General features: G+C 44.1%; 2 protein-coding genes and 1 long non-coding RNA gene across 6 annotated transcripts in view; 1 reads left to right on the forward strand and 2 right to left on the reverse strand.

Moving 5' to 3' along the window:
- LOC109515403 (uncharacterized) overlaps positions 1–232 on the reverse strand; it is a 2,795-nt gene extending 2,563 nt beyond the window's left edge. Inside the window, exon 1 of the long non-coding RNA XR_002168181.1 lies at positions 8–232. This is a non-coding gene — a long non-coding RNA (uncharacterized LOC109515403). The remainder of the gene's footprint in view (positions 1–7) is intronic.
- Positions 233–1,279: 1,047 nt separating this feature from the next.
- dhdds (dehydrodolichyl diphosphate synthase) lies at positions 1,280–7,415 on the reverse strand. 2 transcript variants are annotated; one of them, XM_019869217.1, is made up of 9 exons: positions 7,360–7,415; positions 6,977–7,046; positions 5,728–5,844; positions 5,518–5,660; positions 4,639–4,755; positions 3,779–3,880; positions 2,721–2,835; positions 2,525–2,632; positions 1,280–1,642 (listed from the first exon to the last, which is right to left on the reverse strand). In XM_019869217.1, the coding sequence occupies exons 2-9, from the start codon at positions 7,037–7,039 to the stop codon at positions 1,397–1,399; spliced, it is 1,011 nt and encodes a 336-aa protein (XP_019724776.1). In that variant the 5' UTR covers positions 7,040–7,046; positions 7,360–7,415; the 3' UTR covers positions 1,280–1,396. The 2 variants fall into 2 exon arrangements, with proteins under 2 accessions (XP_019724776.1, XP_019724775.1); XM_019869216.1 differs by having other exon boundaries at positions 5,518–5,678.
- A 1,337-nt stretch (positions 7,416–8,752) lies between these two features.
- Positions 8,753–19,722, forward strand: part of ago1 (argonaute RISC component 1) — an 18,464-nt gene continuing 7,494 nt past the window's right edge. Inside the window, exons 1-9 of one of the 3 annotated variants that reach the window (XM_019869054.1) lie at positions 8,753–9,160; positions 14,986–15,172; positions 17,254–17,374; positions 17,650–17,831; positions 18,180–18,316; positions 18,406–18,540; positions 18,594–18,711; positions 19,135–19,282; positions 19,363–19,482. In XM_019869054.1, coding sequence (XP_019724613.1) covers positions 9,136–9,160; positions 14,986–15,172; positions 17,254–17,374; positions 17,650–17,831; positions 18,180–18,316; positions 18,406–18,540; positions 18,594–18,711; positions 19,135–19,282; positions 19,363–19,482 — 1,173 coding nt within the window. In that variant the 5' untranslated portion in view covers positions 8,753–9,135. The remainder of the gene's footprint in view (positions 9,161–14,985; positions 15,173–17,253; positions 17,375–17,649; positions 17,832–18,179; positions 18,317–18,405; positions 18,541–18,593; positions 18,712–19,134; positions 19,283–19,362; positions 19,483–19,722) is intronic. The other 2 variants (XM_019869055.1, XM_019869057.1) reach the window with 2 other exon arrangements.

The raw sequence follows: 19,722 nt of genomic DNA on the forward strand, positions 1-19,722 counted from the left end.
ATCTTACCTTCGCTTTTGCCATGTCGTCGCAGATAAAATGTGAAAAAAAATGACGGGCAAAACGGTCTTTTTTCCTTCTCACACGGGAGTCACAGTACTCTGTGCAGACAGGGGAGCTGCTTAAAATGGCGCATGTATATCGCTAAGCAATGTTTTTCTAGTTTATACCATGAAATATAAGAACCAAACCAGTTTGAACCAGTTGGACATAGCGCCCCCTGTCATTGGATACCACCGTGTCACGTGGCCAAGGGGCGCCACCACTTTTTGGTTGAAGACGAGAGATTGGAGCGGGGTCTCGTTGGAAGTACCGAGTAAGCGCCTCAAGGGGGCGTGCTAAGCTACGCAATAATACCGCTTCCTGCAGATGGATTTGCAGGGGTTAATTACACTACAGTATTAAGGTTCCATCATTAATACATTAATGAAACCATGAAAATACATTTAAAAATAATTTGAAGCATGAACTAATGGTCTGACAAACAAATAAGACATTACCAAAAAACAAGTAACAAATATCCTCAGCTAAATACAGAGCTCAATTAAGTAATTAATACAATTACACCCAAAAACAAAATAAAAAAATAGACTAAATCCTACATGATCATGACCAAAATTAGGGGGTAAATAATAAATGTCAATATTTTAAAAACACTAACAATAAAATACATTACATTTCCTTAAATTGATGGACATTTAAATAATTGCTAAATTAAGGCACCATACTCGGCTCACTTTTATTTTGACAAGGTAGAAACTGCGGAGTTGCTATCATGTCACTACGGACAAAGACATTTGATTTTAAAGGATCATGCATGGTTCAGCTCCTTTTCTCCTACCCGTTTTTATAAAATTCAAGTCCTCTGCTCCCAGAGATGCAGTGAAAAAGACTCTCTCTCTGTCTCTCTCTATTTATGTATATAGATATACTGTATATCTGAAATCTCTCAACCTGACATTTTTACATCTTGCAAAGTGTATTTTTCTGTATGTAACTATAGGCAAGAACACTTTCAAAAAGAGTGAATCACAACTCATTCATTGACAATCAATAATCTCTTTATTCTTTTTTGATAATCTCTTTATTCTTTTTTGATAAAAGTGGTCAAAACCTAGTTACGTCATCAACTTCACTCGACTGACACCTTCATTGATGAACCGGATGATAACGGCACAGCGTTCACTCCACAAACCACAGCATGCACTTTAAAAGATGACGAACACCTTTAACTTCATTTTGACGAGACACTTATTGCCTGTTATCACGATTTTTTTTTTCACATTTAAATCTACATTTATAAATATGCCAGTAACTCTCTTGCCCCATAGGGGTTGATGTCGCCCTCTTCTGGTCACTGAGCAGAAGAAGAGAGGCGGGGTCTACAACGAGGCGCTCTTAGGCCAACCCGCCGTCGCACAAGTCAGTAAAGAAAGAGTCCCGCTTGGTCGTCAGCGCCTCCAGGAAGTGGCGAACTCGCTCTTGCCGTCGAGCGACGTAGTGCGACAGCGCTTCCTGCCTGCGACCAGCGTCTGCGGGCTTGCCGTTGCCGTGGCGCTGTAGGTGCTCAGCGGACAAGGCGCAGGTGCGGTCAGCCTCTAGCTGCAGTAGCTTCTGGTGCTCTCGGTGGACGTCCCGTGCGTTCTGGAAGGGGAGAGTTTCCGGTACGGTATTGAGGAATGTTTAGCCATTTTGGATAATAGATCAAATCAGGCTTCGAGTGACTAATCTGGTGTTTCTGGCTAGTTCACGTTGGGCCGGGACAACAACAAAACAAAAACCGGTACCCAATCACTGTTTGGATCAGAAGATGGAGCAATATATCAATTTAAACAACTTGAGGGTTGTGTAGAGTCGACCACCGCCATAACGAAAATGTGAAAAACGTCAGGAACTGGTGGACGCACCCGTGACACCTCCCGCCCCAAGAGAAAAACGAATTGAAAAAAAAATATATTTTTTTAAATTTGCGAACCACGGGTATGTGAGGGTCCACTCTATTCCCTAAAGAGGATATGATTTCAAATTGACAGTATAGAATATGCACAAACATAAGTCAATTATGATTCACGAACTGGTTTGGTCTATCACAAGTCAGAAAATACGCAAAAACCCCAAAGATGATCAGCCTATTGGCACGAAGAACAACAGAAATGAGAGAATATTGACTGTTTAGAGCAGGGGTGTCAAACTCAGGTCCTGGAGGGCCGCTGTCCTGCATGTTTTCCAAGTCTCCCTGTTGCAACACACCTGATTCAAATGAACAATTTCAATGTCAGGCTCCCGCAGAGCTTGCTGATGATCTGATCATTTGAATCAGGTGTGTTGCAACAGGGAGACTTTGAAAACATGCAGGACAGCGGCCCTCCAGGACCGGAGTTCGACACCTGTGGTTTAGAGGCTGAAATTCCAATGATTTGGACAATTTCAAAACAAAAAATGGATCGAAAAGAGAATGACAACAATGAACCATTTAATTCCTAATCGATTAATCTGGCGTTTTGGTCATTTTAAGCAAAGCCTCACCTGAATGGATTTGTGGTTGACTTGATACTGGAGAATGGCTTCACACAAGTTCCAGAAGGAATACTCGGGCCACAGCACGGACTGGAACACTAAACACGTGTGGGATGTCTGAGTCGCAAGGGAGGGGGGTGGAAAAAAAAAAAAAAGACTCAATAGTCCACAATAAAATTGAACGAAAAGTCTTTGTCATCGTCACCTGCCAGAGTAAGAAGTCACTGAGGCGCACTTCGCCGGAGGTTCTGATGAGAAGGTCAGGATTGGGAGAATTGTTGCTGTACAGACATTGGCTCAGCAGCGCCTCCGACACGTCACTAAAACACACACACACACACACACACACACACACACACACACACACACACACACACACACACACACACACACACAAGAGTGCATTCGGAGTCATTCGGACACAAAAATGAAACCTTTTCTCTCGTCATACTAGACATGCAAAATGAGCTGCCAAAATGACATGCTTAAAGGAAGACTACTATTGCCATATTTGAACTTATTCCCACCAATTACAACTTTTTGGGTTCAATTTCCAGAGATGAAGGAATGGTCACTCCGTCTCGGACGGTCCATTGTTGGGACGGAGGATGAGAAATTTTCTAAAAAGGACGAACTAAGCAAGGGCGGAAGTGGGTTTTCCTTCCATCCTTTTAATCGTCCCGAACTGGTTTAAGTGTGTGGTCACGGCAGGCCAAATGGCAACCCCAGAGTGTAGCCAAAGACTATTTTCTTAACAGGCAATTGCATGTCCTGCATGTTTTTCCAAGTTTGGCATTGCATAACGTTGCAAAGACATGTTTACGTATTTTGTATTTTATGGACGACACGTCTATGAAGAGGAAAGCACCATCAAATCCCTAATACTCGGGTGATCGTTTCCATATTTTCAGAGGTTGCTGTGAGCAAAAACATGTCGACGTTAATTTTGGTGATCATCGATCGCGGTTTGAGCACATTTGAGACGTTTAGATTCCTACATTAGGGGTTTGCACACGGTACGGCAAGTGAGAAAGGACATATGACATTTTTGTCAACAACTGGAGATGCATTTGAAGCTTTAAATACAAGATTCCATGGGAGTTATTTAAATAGCAAGTGTATTCTTGTAAAGTTGCTGTTGCAAATGTTCTTAGTTTGGGCGTTCTTCTCTTTATGTGACAATTTTTCTGTTAAATTGCAAAAAAAAAAAAAAAAACCCCCGAAAAACTTGTTTCCCCTGCCCTGTGTTAGTGCGTGCGTTACCTGGCTTGAATCAGTCCTTGCTCCACCCCCCAGGCCATTTCTCTCACCGCGTTGGTCATTTCATATCGTGACGTGTAGGCAAAGCACACGTTCAAAAAACACCTGTTAGAGAAAAAAGCAAACCATTCAAAAAAAGTAGTACCGTTCCTAAAAAATGTTTGGATATTTGATGATTTTATTTTCATACTGGTACAGCGTGCAACTGCAAGGAAAACATTTTAATTGACGAAATGTAACATTTTAATGCCGTGTACAAAACTTTGTGTAAACGTCACTTTTTTCCTCTCATACAACTGTCATTTTCCTACTGACTTTTACTTTGAAAAAATAGTTTTTTTCCCCTGTCAAAACTGTGACATTTTCCCAGATACAAGATAAAAATGCACAAACGTTCTAATCTCCTTGTTAAATTTGCTTTTGATTAAAATGTGACTTTGTCCTCTTAAAAATGACTTTCTAGTATAAACCTTCCATGTTGTAGAAATTGTGATGTTCCATCTTGTAAGATTAATACTTTCTGCAAGTGCTTTTTCATGTAAAAATCCTCAACTTTTTCTCAGTCTTGTTTGTCCCAGGTTTGATTATTTTTTGGGGGAACCTATTGCAGCCATAAAATCCAAAGCTAATGAATTATTTGCTATAAACCATCAAGTTGATCACTTTGAACATTAAATATCTTGCGTTTGTAGTGTATTCAGTTAAATATAGGTTGAAAATAAGTTGGAAAAGGTTGTCTTCTGTTGTTATTTCTGTTTAACACAACGTCACTGGAATTGTTTTGTTTTTTTTTGGGGGGGGGGGGCAACACCAACAACAACAAAGAAGCAAAACTCCACTTAGGACGAGAGAAGACAGCGTACTTATTGTGAGCTCGGGTGGCAAGCACCGCTTTGGCAATGAGTCGCTGGAGGTCCAGCGGCAGCAGATTCAGGTCGCCCAGCACCCGGATGCAAACGCCGTGCTTCTCCAGATTTTCCCTGCGTTTGAAAAGAGCATGAAAACAACACATCATGTCTTGTTCATGAAACACCGTTTCCCTTCTCACCTGTGGGATGTTCCAAACAGGTGTTTGATGAGCATTCCTCAACTTTCTCAATCTTTTTTTTTTTTTTGCCACCTGTCCCAGTTTTTTTTTTTCAAAGTTAATGATTATTTGCTAAAAACAATCAAGTTTGAACATTTCGATCATAAAGTATCACGTCTTTGTGGTGTATTCAATAAAATATTGGTTGAATATGATTTGCAAATCATTGTCTTCTGTTTTGATTCATGTTTAACACAACGTCCCAACTGCATTGGAATTGGGTTAGTCATAACGAAAGTCTGCTAGCTTAATGCTAACATGTAATGCAAAACGCCATAAACCGGCTAATAGAAATGAGCAAAGATGATCCCGTAATTCTAAACCTCCAAACAGCAGCCACTTCAAGAAACACGTACGAACAGTTTGTTCACTATCTGCCTCCTCTTGCTATTGATTACGCTGCATTTCGTCCAGTACAACTCAATGCTGTCCGGCATGTTGTGGCACAACGTGGTACTACACAGAGCTCAAAATTCGGACTTGCTAATCGACTGTAAAAGGCTATATGACCCCAATCACCTAAACATTTGCAATATAGCACATGCACGAACAAATAGCCCCGATATTTGCTGACAGGGTCTACCCCACTCTGCGCACTCTCCGATACGTGTACCGTAAACGTCATAAAGGTCCCGCTGATTGACAGGTAACCCACCGTTCCTCCAAGAGTCTTTCAAATTTCTGTTTGGCCAGTTCCATCAGGCCTTCCACTTCGTCCTTAGTGCGCTTGAAGTTTTCGATGCTGAAGGCATACACAGTCACCTCCTGTATGTTCAGATGCTTGCACCAGCGAAGTGTCTGGAAGACAAGCGAGGGCTGCTTGCAGTGGAACAATTCCACACTTTGAAATGTCAGCCGGGCTCACCTCTGCCAATTTGTCGAAGCCCTGCATGTGTCCCTCCTGGCGCTCCATGTTCTTCCTGCGCGCAAAGCGACGGTTGCCGTCCATGATGAAGGCCACGTGTTTGGGCATGGGCCCTGCCTGGGAGAGGGGCAGGCGGAGAGAGCGTGGATCACATGTGAAAGCAGTGACTATACTTTATTTCCTCTGACCATTTTGAAGTCTCACCTCCAATTGAAAATGGGCATTTTTTTTCTCGCCCCCCTAAAATGTTAAGTTGCTTTTAATGACTTTGCTAGACTTGTTTTTCTTATACAATACATCCTGATTTATATAGCGCTTTCATAACAGCTGCAGCTGTAACAAAGCGCTTGACAAAACAATTAACATAAAGTAAAATAATAAACACAATACATAACATAAAACACGGACAGTCGTGCAAGCCTAAACCCTTTGCTCAAAATGTGCACACGTCGGCGACAAGCTAAGTTTCAAAGTCAACATGAAGCTGTAGCATCCATTGACGAAAAAAAGAGATTTGGTTCACTTCTCCTGTCCCATGTAAATCCATTTCAATTCCAAGCGGCGACCCTCAGCTCCAAATACGCATCCGCGCTTTGCGCTGACGCTCCTCTCTCCTCATCTTGTCATTCTTGTCAAAGTTCTGACTTTTTCCTCATTAAAATAAACACAAACCAAACATAAGATTTCTGATTAAATATTTCCCTTCTAAATTTGTGACTTTTTCCTTTTTCTCTTAAATTTTTTTATTTGAAAATGATTAATCTCCCACATTTAATGACTTTCTTGTACAAATTTGACTTTTTTGTAAAAAAAAAAAAAAAAAAAAAATCCTTGTTTTCCCCTGCCTAGTAAAGATGAATTTTCTTGATAAAATGTAATTGTTTTAATAAGTTTACGAAAGACTTGTTTTTCTTGTCAAAATTGTGATTTTTCTTGGAAAAAAACTAAACAAAACATAGAAACAATACTTCGTCTCAAAGAAAATTCTAATTGAATTATTTTTTTCCAACTAAAATTGTGACTTCCCCCTTTTTGATACTGTTATGAAATTGCGACCATATGTTTTTTAGCTTTCTCAAACAACATTCATCTACATCTGAAATAACCTAAGAGGGGGAAAAAAGTTTCACCAATCATTACCACTTCTTTGCCCGTGTATGAGACACTTTTTAATCAGGCTGGACCCAATTATCTTTTAATCCATTCTAAATCAATATCTCAATCCAAGTACAGATTTTTTTTTTCATACCTTGAGGATACTGGCTGAAATCTTCTCCAGTAGGTTTAACTCGCCCTCCTTTATCCACGACATGTTCAGGCTGCGAGGAAATTAGAGAAAAAATATGCCCATAAACAAATAGAAAAAAAGCAAAAGTCTTTCGAGAGGTGATGGGATTTCAGTGGCAGTTTTTTCCCGTGAAATATCATCCCACTGCAATGTTTCACAAGACAAATGCACTCAATCGAGGCTAAATGATTGCTAGTTTAAAAAAAAAAACGCACTGACAGAACATTGTCAAATGTACCCCTGTCGGTGTAAACATTAATATTCATTTCAACTGGAGAAGAAAGAGCGCCTGTTGCCACAAAACGACGAGAATTTCAACAAATTTCACATAGCTTCCAACTCACCGTATTTTACGATGACGACCGCTTCCGCATTGAGGTACGTGACGTCAGAGCAGTTCCTGTCACGCGGAAGGGGCGTATATCAAAATTTGGGGGAATTAAGTTATTAATGGCAGGAAAAATGGGAACATGAAGGAAAATGACATTTTTTAATATATTGTAATAGAAACTGACATGTAAAGTAACATGAAAATAAGAAACCGTCAAGAACTTTTCCGATTCCTTTTGACTATTACAAGCCACTGAAGATCTTCTCAGCGCATGCGTGACAATCGAGGTGAGAGACGAGGCAGGAGGCGACCAAACTAGCGGTTTTGAATGACAGTACATTAGTGTATATCTTTACGCCGTAAAGTTTGCAGGCATTGTTTAAAAGGCTTTGCAAGCCTCATGTGACAAAACGGCAGGGGCACTTTGTGCCATGTTTAATGTAATTTAGGGGCTTGAACGTTGGGGTAAAAAGACACCCCATTATAAAACATTGTAAACCTTCATTCATTACCACAAATGTTCTTACCTGTATCATCCTTATGTCCCGGTGTTATACAGACGTCGCTCTCGCTGCATAAATCAAGCAAAATGTAAAAAAAAACCCAAAACAAAAAAAAAAACATTATTAATCTTAAATGTCTTGTCCCAGCAGAGGGCGGTCCGTGTAAGTATCAAACCACATAGATAAAAAAAAACAAAACAAAACATTCCAGCGGTTGAAACAATCACAGTTTTTGTCGCTGCTTCACAATTCTAAAGGAAAAGTTGGTAACCAAGGAAAGTCCCTCACCCACATTGCACCTGCTAGTGGTCCCTTGTTACATCTGTACGGATTTTACTCTTTCTTTCTTGCTTCGTGTTTGAAATATTTGTTCACATCCACTGTTGCTCTTAGCAATGAATTATTTAATTATCTATCCAGTCGCGGCTTGCTGGAGCCTATCCCAGCAGTCTTCAAGCAGTAGCCAGGTTACACCTTGAACTGGTTGCCAGCCAATCGCAGGGCACACAGAGACAAACAACCAGTCACAGTGGGGGACAATATCGAGTCCAATTAACCTACCATGCAAACTCCAGACTTGAAGGCCGGGGGGCCGAAATGTAACCTACGACCTCTACACTGTGAAGCGCAGGTGCAATGGTACAGGACAGAGAAGCTTCGTTAACGTTTGCGTAGGGTGAAGGACAACAACGATTTCAGATTCACGTAGTTTACGTGCACATACTTAACGTACAATTTAAAAACGGGTTACGTTGGGTGAACTCTTACATTGCAATTCCCTGTTCCGCCACCAGGACACGTCAGTAAATTCGCCACCAGTTTTGATGGCAGAGAAGAAGTTTGATTTTTTTTTTTTTTTTTGGGTGGTCGAGGGGGAGTTTAAGGGGTGCGGGGGGGCGGGGGCCGACGGTGTCTTTTTTTTTTTTGTTTGGCTGGGGAGGGAGCCACCACACACCGCCCGAGGCACCCCAACGCCGCGGACCGTCGGCTCAATCCCGGAGCGGGTTGGCGGGGAGGAACACCGAAACGACAATCGGCAGAGGAGATCAGCGGGTAGTGCGGACCGGTGGCCAGCGATCGCCCCACACTTTCTTTTTTTAAACATTCTAACTCGTCTTGTGGGTCTTTTTTGGGGGCCGGGGATAATACACACCAAGGAGGGAGGAAGACAGACAACAAACCGAGAGGAGGAGGCTGGAAGTGTGCCTTCTAGCCTGAAGGGGCCGGCGGTTCGGCCACACCATCCTGGATTAGCTAGCTTGTACCCGCGCGGCTAAGTGAATGGGATGGAGCCGGGGCCGTCTGGCGCTGGTATGTATATTTATATATTATGCGGTTAAAAAATATAATGGGGCTATGTTTGTACAAGAAAAAGCCGAGCTATGGTCGCCTGGCCTCGGCTAGTTGGTGGGTGACAACCGCGTGAAGGGAGACCCAGGGGAGGCGGGGGTTCTTTAGGGATTTTCCCCCGATTTATAGCCGCGAACGGGCCCTCTTTAAACTGTATTGAGTATCCGCTGGGGCGGGGGGTGTCCGCGGAGGTCGTGGGAATGAAGCCCGCCTTCCACTGGCAGCATGCGGCTGAGCCATGGGCTGCCCTTCTCCCCCATCATTGACAGTGTATCGGTTCTTACTTAGTGTTTTATCTATAAAAATTCGGAGTTCCAGACATAAGTGTCATTTAACATGTCTTGGGTTGAGGTTAATTTAGGATTTATGGATCGGAGAGGCCCGCTGAGACCCCCCCCCTAACTATGAAGTTGCCTATTTGTGTGTGTGTGTGTGTGTGTGTGTGTGTGTGTGTGTGTGTGTGTGTGTGTGAGAGAGAGAGAGAGATGATTCAAAAGAGCCGCTGATGATAGTGTTTAGATGGTGGTCAATTATTTAGAGAGTTGGGGGGGGGGACAAATGGAGCATAATTGGCAGCTCCTTTGATTGGCTACATTACAGGAGTGGCAGTATGGTCAAGTGAGGTCCTTTTAATTAAGTGTGGCAACATGAAACAGTGAACTCTTAATTTAGAACACCATTCTATTTTCCCTTCAAGAAGCAAAAGAAAAAGTACAGGTTTACTGGAAAACTCAATGGACAACAAAGAGAAATATACTTTGTGTGTTTTTAACTAAACCACATAAATGTGCCTTATAAGTCTGCTGGCTTAGTGCAAAATGCCATAGATGGGCCAATGACACTAATTTTGTTGCAGTTGCTATCTCCCTTAAAGTGATGGATGGTTCAACACAAATGGTGCAGCATGTAGACAGACAATAAAATAATACCCAGAGGCATATATTCTTTCTCTTCTGGGAAAAACAACCAATTACTGCACTTCACTGAGCTTAGTTTGTGACAGTCTTCTTTGTGTATTTATTCAATATGTGTTATACTTACACCCTGGTGGCTACAGTGCACACACTAGAAGGACAATGCCTATTGAATTATGATGAACAAATACTTTCATTCTTTACAGTGTAAGTACTGTATGTCATGACTGTAGGGTTTTATAAGGTGTGATATTGTTTCATTGACTGATAACTTTTTTGTATTAAAACACGTTAAGAAAAATTTTGTTGGTGTCTTTTGAGGTCGCTCGAATGGATGAAGGGCATTTTCATTCATTTCAATGAGGAACACTGATTTGAGATAAAAGTGTTTTAAGTCACGACTGTGATCACGAAGGTAATTAAACTCGTAACTCAAGGCACCGTTGTCATCTTGTCCGGTGTCACACTGGGCCCCAACATTAAGTGTGTGGGCAATGTTTCAAAGGCAACATTTTGTGTAAAATTTACTGTAGTTGCTATAAATAGAAGTATTTGCCTTTGTGGGTTGCCTGCCCACCAATCAGGTGTGAAATAAAGCAACCGAGTAAATCTTTCATCTGATTATTTCTGAAAGGGTGTCTGTAAGCGAGCCACACGAAATGTTTTGGGATTGTGATGTAACAGTGGGGGGTCCCGGTGGCGAGTGGTTAGCGCGTCGACCTCACAGAGATTGTGGGTTCGATCCCGGATCCGGCCTTCCTGGGTGGAGTTTGCCTGTTCTCGCCGTGCCTGCGTGGGTTTTCTCCAGGTGCTCCGGTTTCCTCCCACATTCTAAAAACATGCATGGCAGGCTGATTGAACACTCAAAATTGTCCCGCGGTGCGAGTGTGAAGCGTGGATGTTCGTCTCCGTGTGCCTTGCGTTCGGCTGGCAGCCGGTCCAGGGTGTCCCCGGCCTACTGTCCCAAGACAGCTGGGGTAGGCTCCAGCACGCCCTGCGACCCTTGTGAGGATAAAACGGATCAGAAGATGGATGGATGGATGGATGTAACAGTGTGGCTAATTTGCTTAATCCCACCCCCATGTGAGCTTCTCCACCTGCGAATTGGCAGAGAGAGAGCGAGAGCGAGCGCTGTCAGGGTGGCCCGGAGAGGCGGGAGGATCTGTCCGTTACAGCTTTTAGCTTGGCTAGCATCCTCCTGTTGCCCACCTCCTCCAGAGTGTCCACTGTCCAGGGAGGATCCCAGGACAGAGCTGACCAGTCGGTCCTGTCTCTCTCTGTCCCGCGCTGAGATGCTGCCTGACCAGCAGACTATGCCATCATGAATGACATGAGGCCACCGCAGAGTCATAGAAGTTCATAAGGAGTGACCCCTGAACTCCAAAAGACCACATGAAATGAGGGTCATTTCATGTGAATGGAATCAGTCGCAGATAAAGATGAATTAATTTTCGTTCTTGTCATCTCTATGATCCATGCAAAATAGATGGCTCTCCTTGCCCACATGCAAGGGCATTAAAATACCTTAACTGCTCCAGTTTTTCGGTCACTTTCTGGAGCGGCGCGACATTATCAAACATGATTACAAATCATGTCAGGAAAGCTTAGTAGAACTTTTGAACTTGACTGGTGTTCATGGCAGTCACTTTAAATGTATGCTGGCTCCGATTTACCATGAGTTTGAATGTGACTGGTTTATTTTGAACACAGTTCGAAGTGGGTGTGCACACCCCGGGCAATCACGTCATTTACTTCTCCTCTTGAAGTTTAAATAGTGGGACGAGTTTTGATAGAATTTACCTCAGTGCCCTATTTTTTTACATCATAAAAAGCTGACATTTGAACAGGGGTGTGTAGACTTTTTAAGGGTACTTTCTAACAGTATTGTGTAACGTGGCGAGCGGGGTTGTTTTCCCACCCTGTTGTGTTGAAAGCAATTGTCACGGTGCGACAACTATTTTAGTTGTCACATGCGATGCTGATGTCGTCTGATTCCGGAATCCTTCGTTACCGTGTAAAACCGTACACAATTTGGGCAATATCCTGTTTCAGGGGTTTTTGTGTAAAAGGCACAGATTTGGGGCTTCTGCTCCAGTTCTGATGCACCAATTTTGTGCCGTCTAACCGGGGAAAAAAATGTCAACTTACCTCATGTCAATCTTTTTTTTTTCTTAATAGTCCTGCAACTGTCAAAAGAATTTAACAGCTACGAAAGGTGAAAACAAAACGGTTTCTCTAAACTTGGTTAGCATGAGACTTGAATGTGAGTTGACTTACTTCCTGCAACTTGTCTTCTTTTGATCTACTCTGCTCCGTCTTTTGTAATAAGTGGGCTAAAAAGCCCAAGAAAAGGCAAACAAGTCAAACCTTTGATGCAGAATTCTGCTGTCAAGAGGTAAGCTGAAGAGCCACGATATAATGTAATGTTTTGCGCAATGTCTGCTGTGATGGGGCTCCATCGTTTGGAATAAGTGTGACCAAAAAAAAAAAAAAACGGCACCAAAAAAGATGAACATGCAGTGGTAATTAATTTGCTGAACTGAGGTATGTGGACATCTTGAGGGCTATGCTCACATCTGGAGGGACGTTCTATGTGAGGGCGTGCTGTCTTTTGGGAAAACAAAAAACACGTGACGTGAATCCATGGTTACAGTTGCAAAATCCCAGTTATTTTTCATGTTTGGAACTTTCCATGGGAATATACCAGGACTTTACAAAAGTGAATTTTGGCTAAATCCGAGCAAAATCCTAAATCAACCATATGTCATGCAAGTCCACTCATTAGGCTAATAGGATACTTGCCTAAAATCAAGTTTAAAGGGGAAGTCAACCCCCCCAAATTCTTGACAATATCTTCTAGGCGGCCCCATTCGACTGAACACGACATTATGATGAATGTTGTGCTTGCGTGAAAATAAAAATCCAAGAAAAAGCAGTACACACCCCCAGCGCTCATCCTTTGATGTCCACCGGATTGACTGAACATCAAAGGCAAAGTAGCGCATGCTTGTGGTATGTCACAGTGAAGATGCTAGCAGGTTAGCCAGCCCAGTGATGCTGCACTATTGTCATCGCACCGCAGGGGAACTATTGTCTCGGGACGCCGGCGAGATCTGGCTCGGATTCACACCATCTGCCTTCACTGGCAAGAGGGAGCAAGGCGTGTCCGTACATGTGCGCGTTTGATTCAGCGTGTGGCCATCAAGAGTCTTTTCATCACAAGTAACAAGCAGTGAAGGTAGTCAGCGGCAAGTGTGAGATGCTATCACAGGAGTTGATGTCTTTCCTCCGAGCAGCGGGTTGTGACCGCAAAAGCATTAAAACGGGTGACAGAAGTCAGTTTTTTTTTTTTCCACCAAAATTTGCTCAGCGCCGGTTCCAGCACACACAGTCCTGTCAAGCCAATGGGAATGGGAATCATGACTTACACAAATTTTTTTTTCTCCAGAAAATGTTTGTATTTTTCATCTAACACATTTGTATCCCCCGCCCCTCATCAAGTATTTGTGTGAGATTTTCAAATACCCCATGGGGCCGAGAGTTCCACTGTACACATGCACACGCAGTCCCATTTCACCTTGAGGAAACCCCTTGCAGCTATTTAAAGAAGGGCTTTTCCAGGTTGGCCCGATGTGGGAACATGCTCCCCCGCAGGACGCGAGAGGCCAAGGTCCCGGCTCCTCCTCCCATCCAACAGGCGCCCCCAAGCTCCCCTCACGCACACACCCACACACACACAGGTCTTCTGATATCCATGATAATGCCGCGTTGCTGTGGCGTCTCCATGGTGAGGCTGGGAATGTCGGGGAGGGGGCTCTCCCGTGTTTGTGAGGGCACTCCCCTTCGTCAAGCCATCCTGTGTTGTTTATGTGTGCCCCAGACGGAGGAGCCGGGCAGCTGGGGTCTTTGTTGTTGACGGTGGGGCGAGAGGGGAGGCGGGGGTATGGGTGCGGGGGCGTTCTCTGGGGACCCAAGGGGTTAAGACACGGGGGCCCCTCGCAAGCAGGAATTACAGCGAAACTTTGCACCCCAGATGGGTTGACACTGACACTGGCTTTCTCTCTCTGTTCAAATTTTGTGTTTTGTGGGCAGTGACCAAAATTGGCCTCCGTGCTCCGCCCACATGCCAAAATGACGAAATCTCAAATTTTTCACAGTTTAGCCTCCATCCATCCATCCATTTTCCACTCAGCGTTGTCCTCATAAGGGTCACGCTTGTGGGGGGGGATAGTTTAGTCAGCAATCTGACTAGCATAAAAACTTGCAAATTTGGCAGCAAATAGACCAGGGGGAGGCAACTCCGGTTCCTCGAGAGCCGCTTTCGGGCCTGTTTTCCGTCTCTCCCTGCTGCAACACAGCAGTTTCCAATGATCAGTTCATCAGCGAGCTCTGTAGATAATTAGCAATTGAATCAGGTGTGTTTGGAGTAGGGAGCGATCAAAAAAGGAAAGGAAAACCTTAATTTGTCTCCTAAGGGAGAAATTCCCAAAAGAGGCAGGATATGGCTCTCGAGGAACCGGAGTTCCCTACCCCTGAACTCGACAGTATCTCTCGGTCAACTTCATCTTTGAAGGACCCCTGGACACAATCAAATTGACTATTTAATGCGCGCTTCAAACCAAAATGGCAGATTCCTTTCTTTTCAGACATAGCTACTCGAGACATCTTTGTGAGCCGACTTGCAATAGACACATCGGCCAATTTCATATTGTCAAGTGTCTAGTTAAAAAAAAAAAAAAAAAAGATTGCCATCAGACATAATCGAGTCTTCAACAAACCCCTGCAAGCCACAAAAACGACCATGGAATTAGTTCAAATTTGGGAGCAGTCGGACTAAATCTGACTTCTGTTCTCCCACTTGTTTGTCCTCAGTGCCCATGGGGGTCTTCCCCCCACCCCTGCAACAGGTGTTCCATGCCCCGCGTCGGCCAGGAATGGGCACCGTGGGCAAGCCCATCAAGCTGCTGGCCAACTACTTTGAGGTGGAGATCCCCAAGATGGACGTCTACCACTACGAGGTGGACATCAAGCCGGACAAGTGCCCGCGGCGAGTCAACAGGTAGGCCGCAAATATCTCTTGTAACATGTGCCCTGACATCTGATACTTGCCTGCCCCACACGCATTCGATGCCATGACCGCCACCGCTGAGCAGACGTGGCATCTGAAAAGCATCCCAAATTTTCAACATTGACCTGAAAAAGTATGAAGTGGAATGATCTGAGTTCGTTTAGTCGAGTTGTTACGGTTCACACTTGGCCAGGCCAGACTGCGCCCCATTGCAGGAGCTCACTCTGAGGTTGTCCTCCATAACACCTGCCTTTTGTTTTCATCTGCAAAAAAATAAAAATAAAATAATAAACAAGGCGCTGTAAAAGGCGACCCAGCTGAGTCCAGTTCTGTGTCCCCCTGGTGGTCATTGTTTTTTGACATCTGTTGCATTTCGTTGCACCACAAATTGCACCACAATGAAGCAATGGGTTAGCGTTTCAAGGAAAGTTTTCATGTCAGGTTAAGTATTTTAAATGTCGTCTTCAAGCCAGGATCACTGTTTGTAGTTTGTTTCAAATTTAAGTTAGGGTTTCAAATCCGGATTTGAAGACTGTTTTTTGTGGCGAGTTCTAGATTCACCACTGAGTTAGGGTTTCAAGATAGCAATAGAGCTCTTCAAATTGGGCCTCGAAGATGGTGTGAAGGTATCAAGTAAGAGGCTTGAAACCATTGTCGCATTTCAAGCTAGCGTGAGAGAAGGTGTCAAGTAAGAGGCTTGAAACCATTGTCGCGTTTCAAGCTAGCGTGAGAGTTTCAAATGACCGCTATGCTTTGTCGATTTCTGTTAGTTTGAAGCTATTTATTTTCTTCTTTTAGGACTCTTCGAAAAATTCATGCCAAACGAAATGAAGGCAAGATGACATGACTCATCTTTATTCATGTCATCTTTGCCAATTAAAAACCAAAAAAAAACGGGGCCTGTCTTGTGATTTCTCACGTTCCTGACTCGAATGGCGGTAAACAAACATGAAAGCAACCGAGGGAGTCATCGGCTGACGCTTTTGTCTTGAGGTCTCTTGACAGTCCTTTTCCATCTCAGCCGTCTTCTCTACTGTAGTGGGGAGAAAAAAACATATTTTTGCGCAACATCAGTTACTACATTTTCGAACGGCGCTCAATTCTGCTGCTTTTGTGTTTCAAGCTAGGACTGAAGTTCTTTTGAACCTATTTGAACTCGTTTCGGATGTGGCGGTTCCTTAACGGAATAAAGATGATGGACTGTTTCTTAACACGCTAATTAAGGTGGGCTGGATGTGGATTTTTCCTGACAAGCAAAGAAGAATGCAGCTGTTTTTGAGCATGCTCATGAAGCTGAATTGTTTGTATTTGGGACGGGCGAGTACACACACCAGGTTTCGGTATTGGGCCGATACCACCCACCAATACTTAGATTAATACTTAATACGTCGACTCAGTCCTCTTTGGCGATAGTTGCTGCTATACTGAAATACTTTGAACGTAAGCGAATTATCTGTGACGGGGGAAAAAAAAAAATCGTTGTTCACAAATTTTTGTCGTGTTAAAGTTAAATTTTATGTATCAAAAGTACAAGAGGTATTGATTTAAACTGGACTAGAGGATTTCAGCTTTGTGAGGTTTTCTTTGTGCATCTTAGTTCATGTCTGCAAAGCTTTTCAGTTGACACAAAAAAGGAGCACCCACCCCCCAACCCCTCCAAAAAAGCGTCCTTCCTCTGAATGTCCGGAAAGCCTTTGAGTTTCACTCCCTCACGACTCTTGAGGGTTCGAGATAAAAGCTACCCGGAGGGTATCCAAAGATCACGCCCTTTGACCTGTACCCTTCCCCTCTCTCTCATATTGAAAAGTGGCCTCCTGATACCCCCCGCCCCCTTACCTTCGCTCCTTCTTTTTGTCCTCTCCTCGCTCCCTCCTCCTCCTCCTCCTCCCATGACCGTGACAGCTGCATCACACACAATCAATAATTCCGCCATCTCGCATCACAATGGAGCGATGTGATCAAGGGGATCGCTTTAACTCATGGAGCGTCATGGGTGGTGTATGTAAAGCTTTTTTTTTTTTTTTTTTTTTTTTTTTTTTTTTTTTTTTTTTTTTTTTGTGACCTCGCCGCAGGGAGGTGGTGGAGTACATGGTTCAGCACTTCAAGCCACAGCTTTTTGGCGACCGCAAGCCTGTGTACGACGGCAAGAAGAACATCTACACAGTGCTGGCGCTGCCCATTGGCAGTGAGAAGGTATGCAGTTACCACAACGCCCAAATCATCAATTAAGTCTTTTTTGAATGGTTATTCAATGAAGCAGGGGTTAGGGACCGAGCCGAGCCGCAAAAAGTGAAACTAGTGAGTAGCTTTGACAACCATTTGAAAGTACCCTGGCTCCTTTTGTTGACAAAAATTATGTGTAAAGGAAGATGGATCCGAGTCGCAAAAATCGAAACCTGGAATCCATGAAAGTGTGATACAGCCTTAGTATTCACATGTTTTGATTTCTTCGGGACCTCTCGCTCCAGGTGGATTTCGAGGTCACCATCCCAGGTGAGGGAAAGGACCGAATCTTCAAGGTGTCCATCCGTTGGCTGGCCAAGGTGTCGTGGCGCCTGCTACAGGAGACGCTGGTCAGCGGGCGGCTGCAGGTGCCCCTCGACTCGGTGCAGGCCCTGGATGTGGCCATGCGCCATTTGGCCTCTATGAGGTACGCCTTTGACATCGCACTGTATGGCGGAACCCCTGAAGTTGAAGAGTGTCCGTTACCGTTTATTTCCCAATCGGATAGATTGGGAGATGAAAACTTTATTCCCAAGTTGGGCTGTAACTAAGGATCAATCTTTTTTTTTTTTTTTAAATTAATGGAGGAATGTGTTTAAAAAAAAAAAAAAACATTTTATAAAATGTTCCATTCTTTTATTGAAAAACAACCAACCCCTATTCCATCAGTCTCGCAAGAGGGCTTTATGGTTTTATGATGACACTTTTTTTTTTCCTCTGAGTCTCTTTTTCACATACATACGCTTTGTTTTTGTCAACCCCTCCATTTTTTTAGGTACACTCCGGTGGGCCGCTCGTTCTTCTCCCCGCCCGAGGGCTACTACCACCCTCTGGGCGGGGGCCGGGAGGTGTGGTTTGGCTTCCACCAGTCGGTGCGGCCCGCCATGTGGAAGATGATGCTCAACATCGACGGTGAGGAGTGACAAGGCCCTGACTTATAAAAGCCGCCAAAATCGTGCTGCAGTCTGGATTCCTGGCTATTGTTCTCTGGCTCCCTCCAGTGTCCGCCACCGCCTTCTACAAAGCCCAGCCTGTCATCGAGTTCATGTGCGAGGTTTTGGACATCCGCAACATAGACGAGCAACCCAAAACGCTCACCGACTCGCAGCGGGTTCGCTTCACCAAGGAGATCAAAGGTGGGGGATTTTTAAACTCCAGCTGGCGCAAGTAATTCATAAATATCTAGTAGTGTCAGGTCTCGTGTACCCCACTTCTCCAGGCCTCAAGGTGGAAGTGACCCACTGTGGCCAAATGAAAAGGAAGTACCGCGTATGCAATGTCACCCGACGTCCTGCCAGCCATCAGACGTAAGTGCCATGCTGATGATGATGATGACGACAGCGACAATGATTTGTGCCATGCCTCACTGCATCCACAATATAGTCATTTAAAGGGACGGCGTCCACATGAGGTCGTTGTATACTCATCTATGTTAGTCATCCACCAAAGGGAACAAACATGAGGCACACCTGCACAAGTCAGTGAGATCCAGTAGAAAAGCTGGATCCAGACCTTGCCTTGGATGGATGGATAATATGATGTACTGAGCACATATCGTTCCCTCCTTATGACAAATTTGGTGTACGGCAGGTTGTAAGTTTGATCGGCATGGCCTTTAAAAAGCATATAACATTTCATTAGACCAAAGGTGGAGAACTTTTTTGCTCTCATTACTGTTCTTCATTTCGGTTCTTCATCAGCCATAAAAACGTTGCGCGTGTATCTTGCAGGTTCCCCCTCCAGCTCGAAAGCGGGCAGACTGTCGAATGCACTGTTGCCCAGTACTTCAAGCAGAAGTACAACCTGCAGCTAAAATACCCCCACCTGCCCTGCCTGCAGGTGGGGCAGGAGCAGAAGCACACATATCTGCCCCTCGAGGTGAGGAAGCGGATCGCTTCCGGCTGATGATATTCCGTTCATCAGCAGATTTTAAAACATCTTTGCTCAAAATGTGGCAGGTGTGTAACATTGTGGCGGGTCAAAGATGCATCAAGAAGCTGACTGATAATCAGACGTCCACCATGATCAAAGCCACCGCTCGCTCGGCGCCCGATAGACAGGAAGAGATCAGTAGGCTGGTAAGTCCAATCACCGTCCCGATTTCGAGCGATTAATTGATGCCCCGCCCCTTCACAAAATGTTTACATTTGGGTATTGATGACACAAGATGGCAGCCAAGAACTAACTTTCATTTCTGCCTTTACTGCACCCCCGATTTCAACTCAACAAAATTAACCAAACATACATGGCAATTTTCCGCGGATCCGCGGAAATCCGCCGTTTTATTTCTTAAATTGATCATTTTTGTGAATCGTCTA

This window comes from Hippocampus comes, unplaced genomic scaffold, assembly GCF_001891065.2.
Source record: "Hippocampus comes isolate QL1 unplaced genomic scaffold, H_comes_QL1_v1.1 scaffold67, whole genome shotgun sequence".
NCBI lineage: Eukaryota > Metazoa > Chordata > Actinopteri > Syngnathiformes > Syngnathidae > Hippocampus > Hippocampus comes.

Bases quoted from the DNA above. Each gene is read 5' to 3' on its own strand.
- dhdds (XM_019869216.1), bottom strand. From the start codon at position 7,039: ATGTCGTGGATAAAGGAGGGCGAGTTAAACCTACTGGAGAAGATTTCA. The intron at 3,881-4,638 runs GTACGCTGTCTT...TTTCTCTAACAG, and splicing joins GCCACCCGAGCTCACAATAA to GTGTTTTTTGAACGTGTGCT. The intron at 2,836-3,778 runs GTAACGCACGCA...TGTGTGTTTTAG, and splicing joins CAAGGACTGATTCAAGCCAG to TGACGTGTCGGAGGCGCTGC.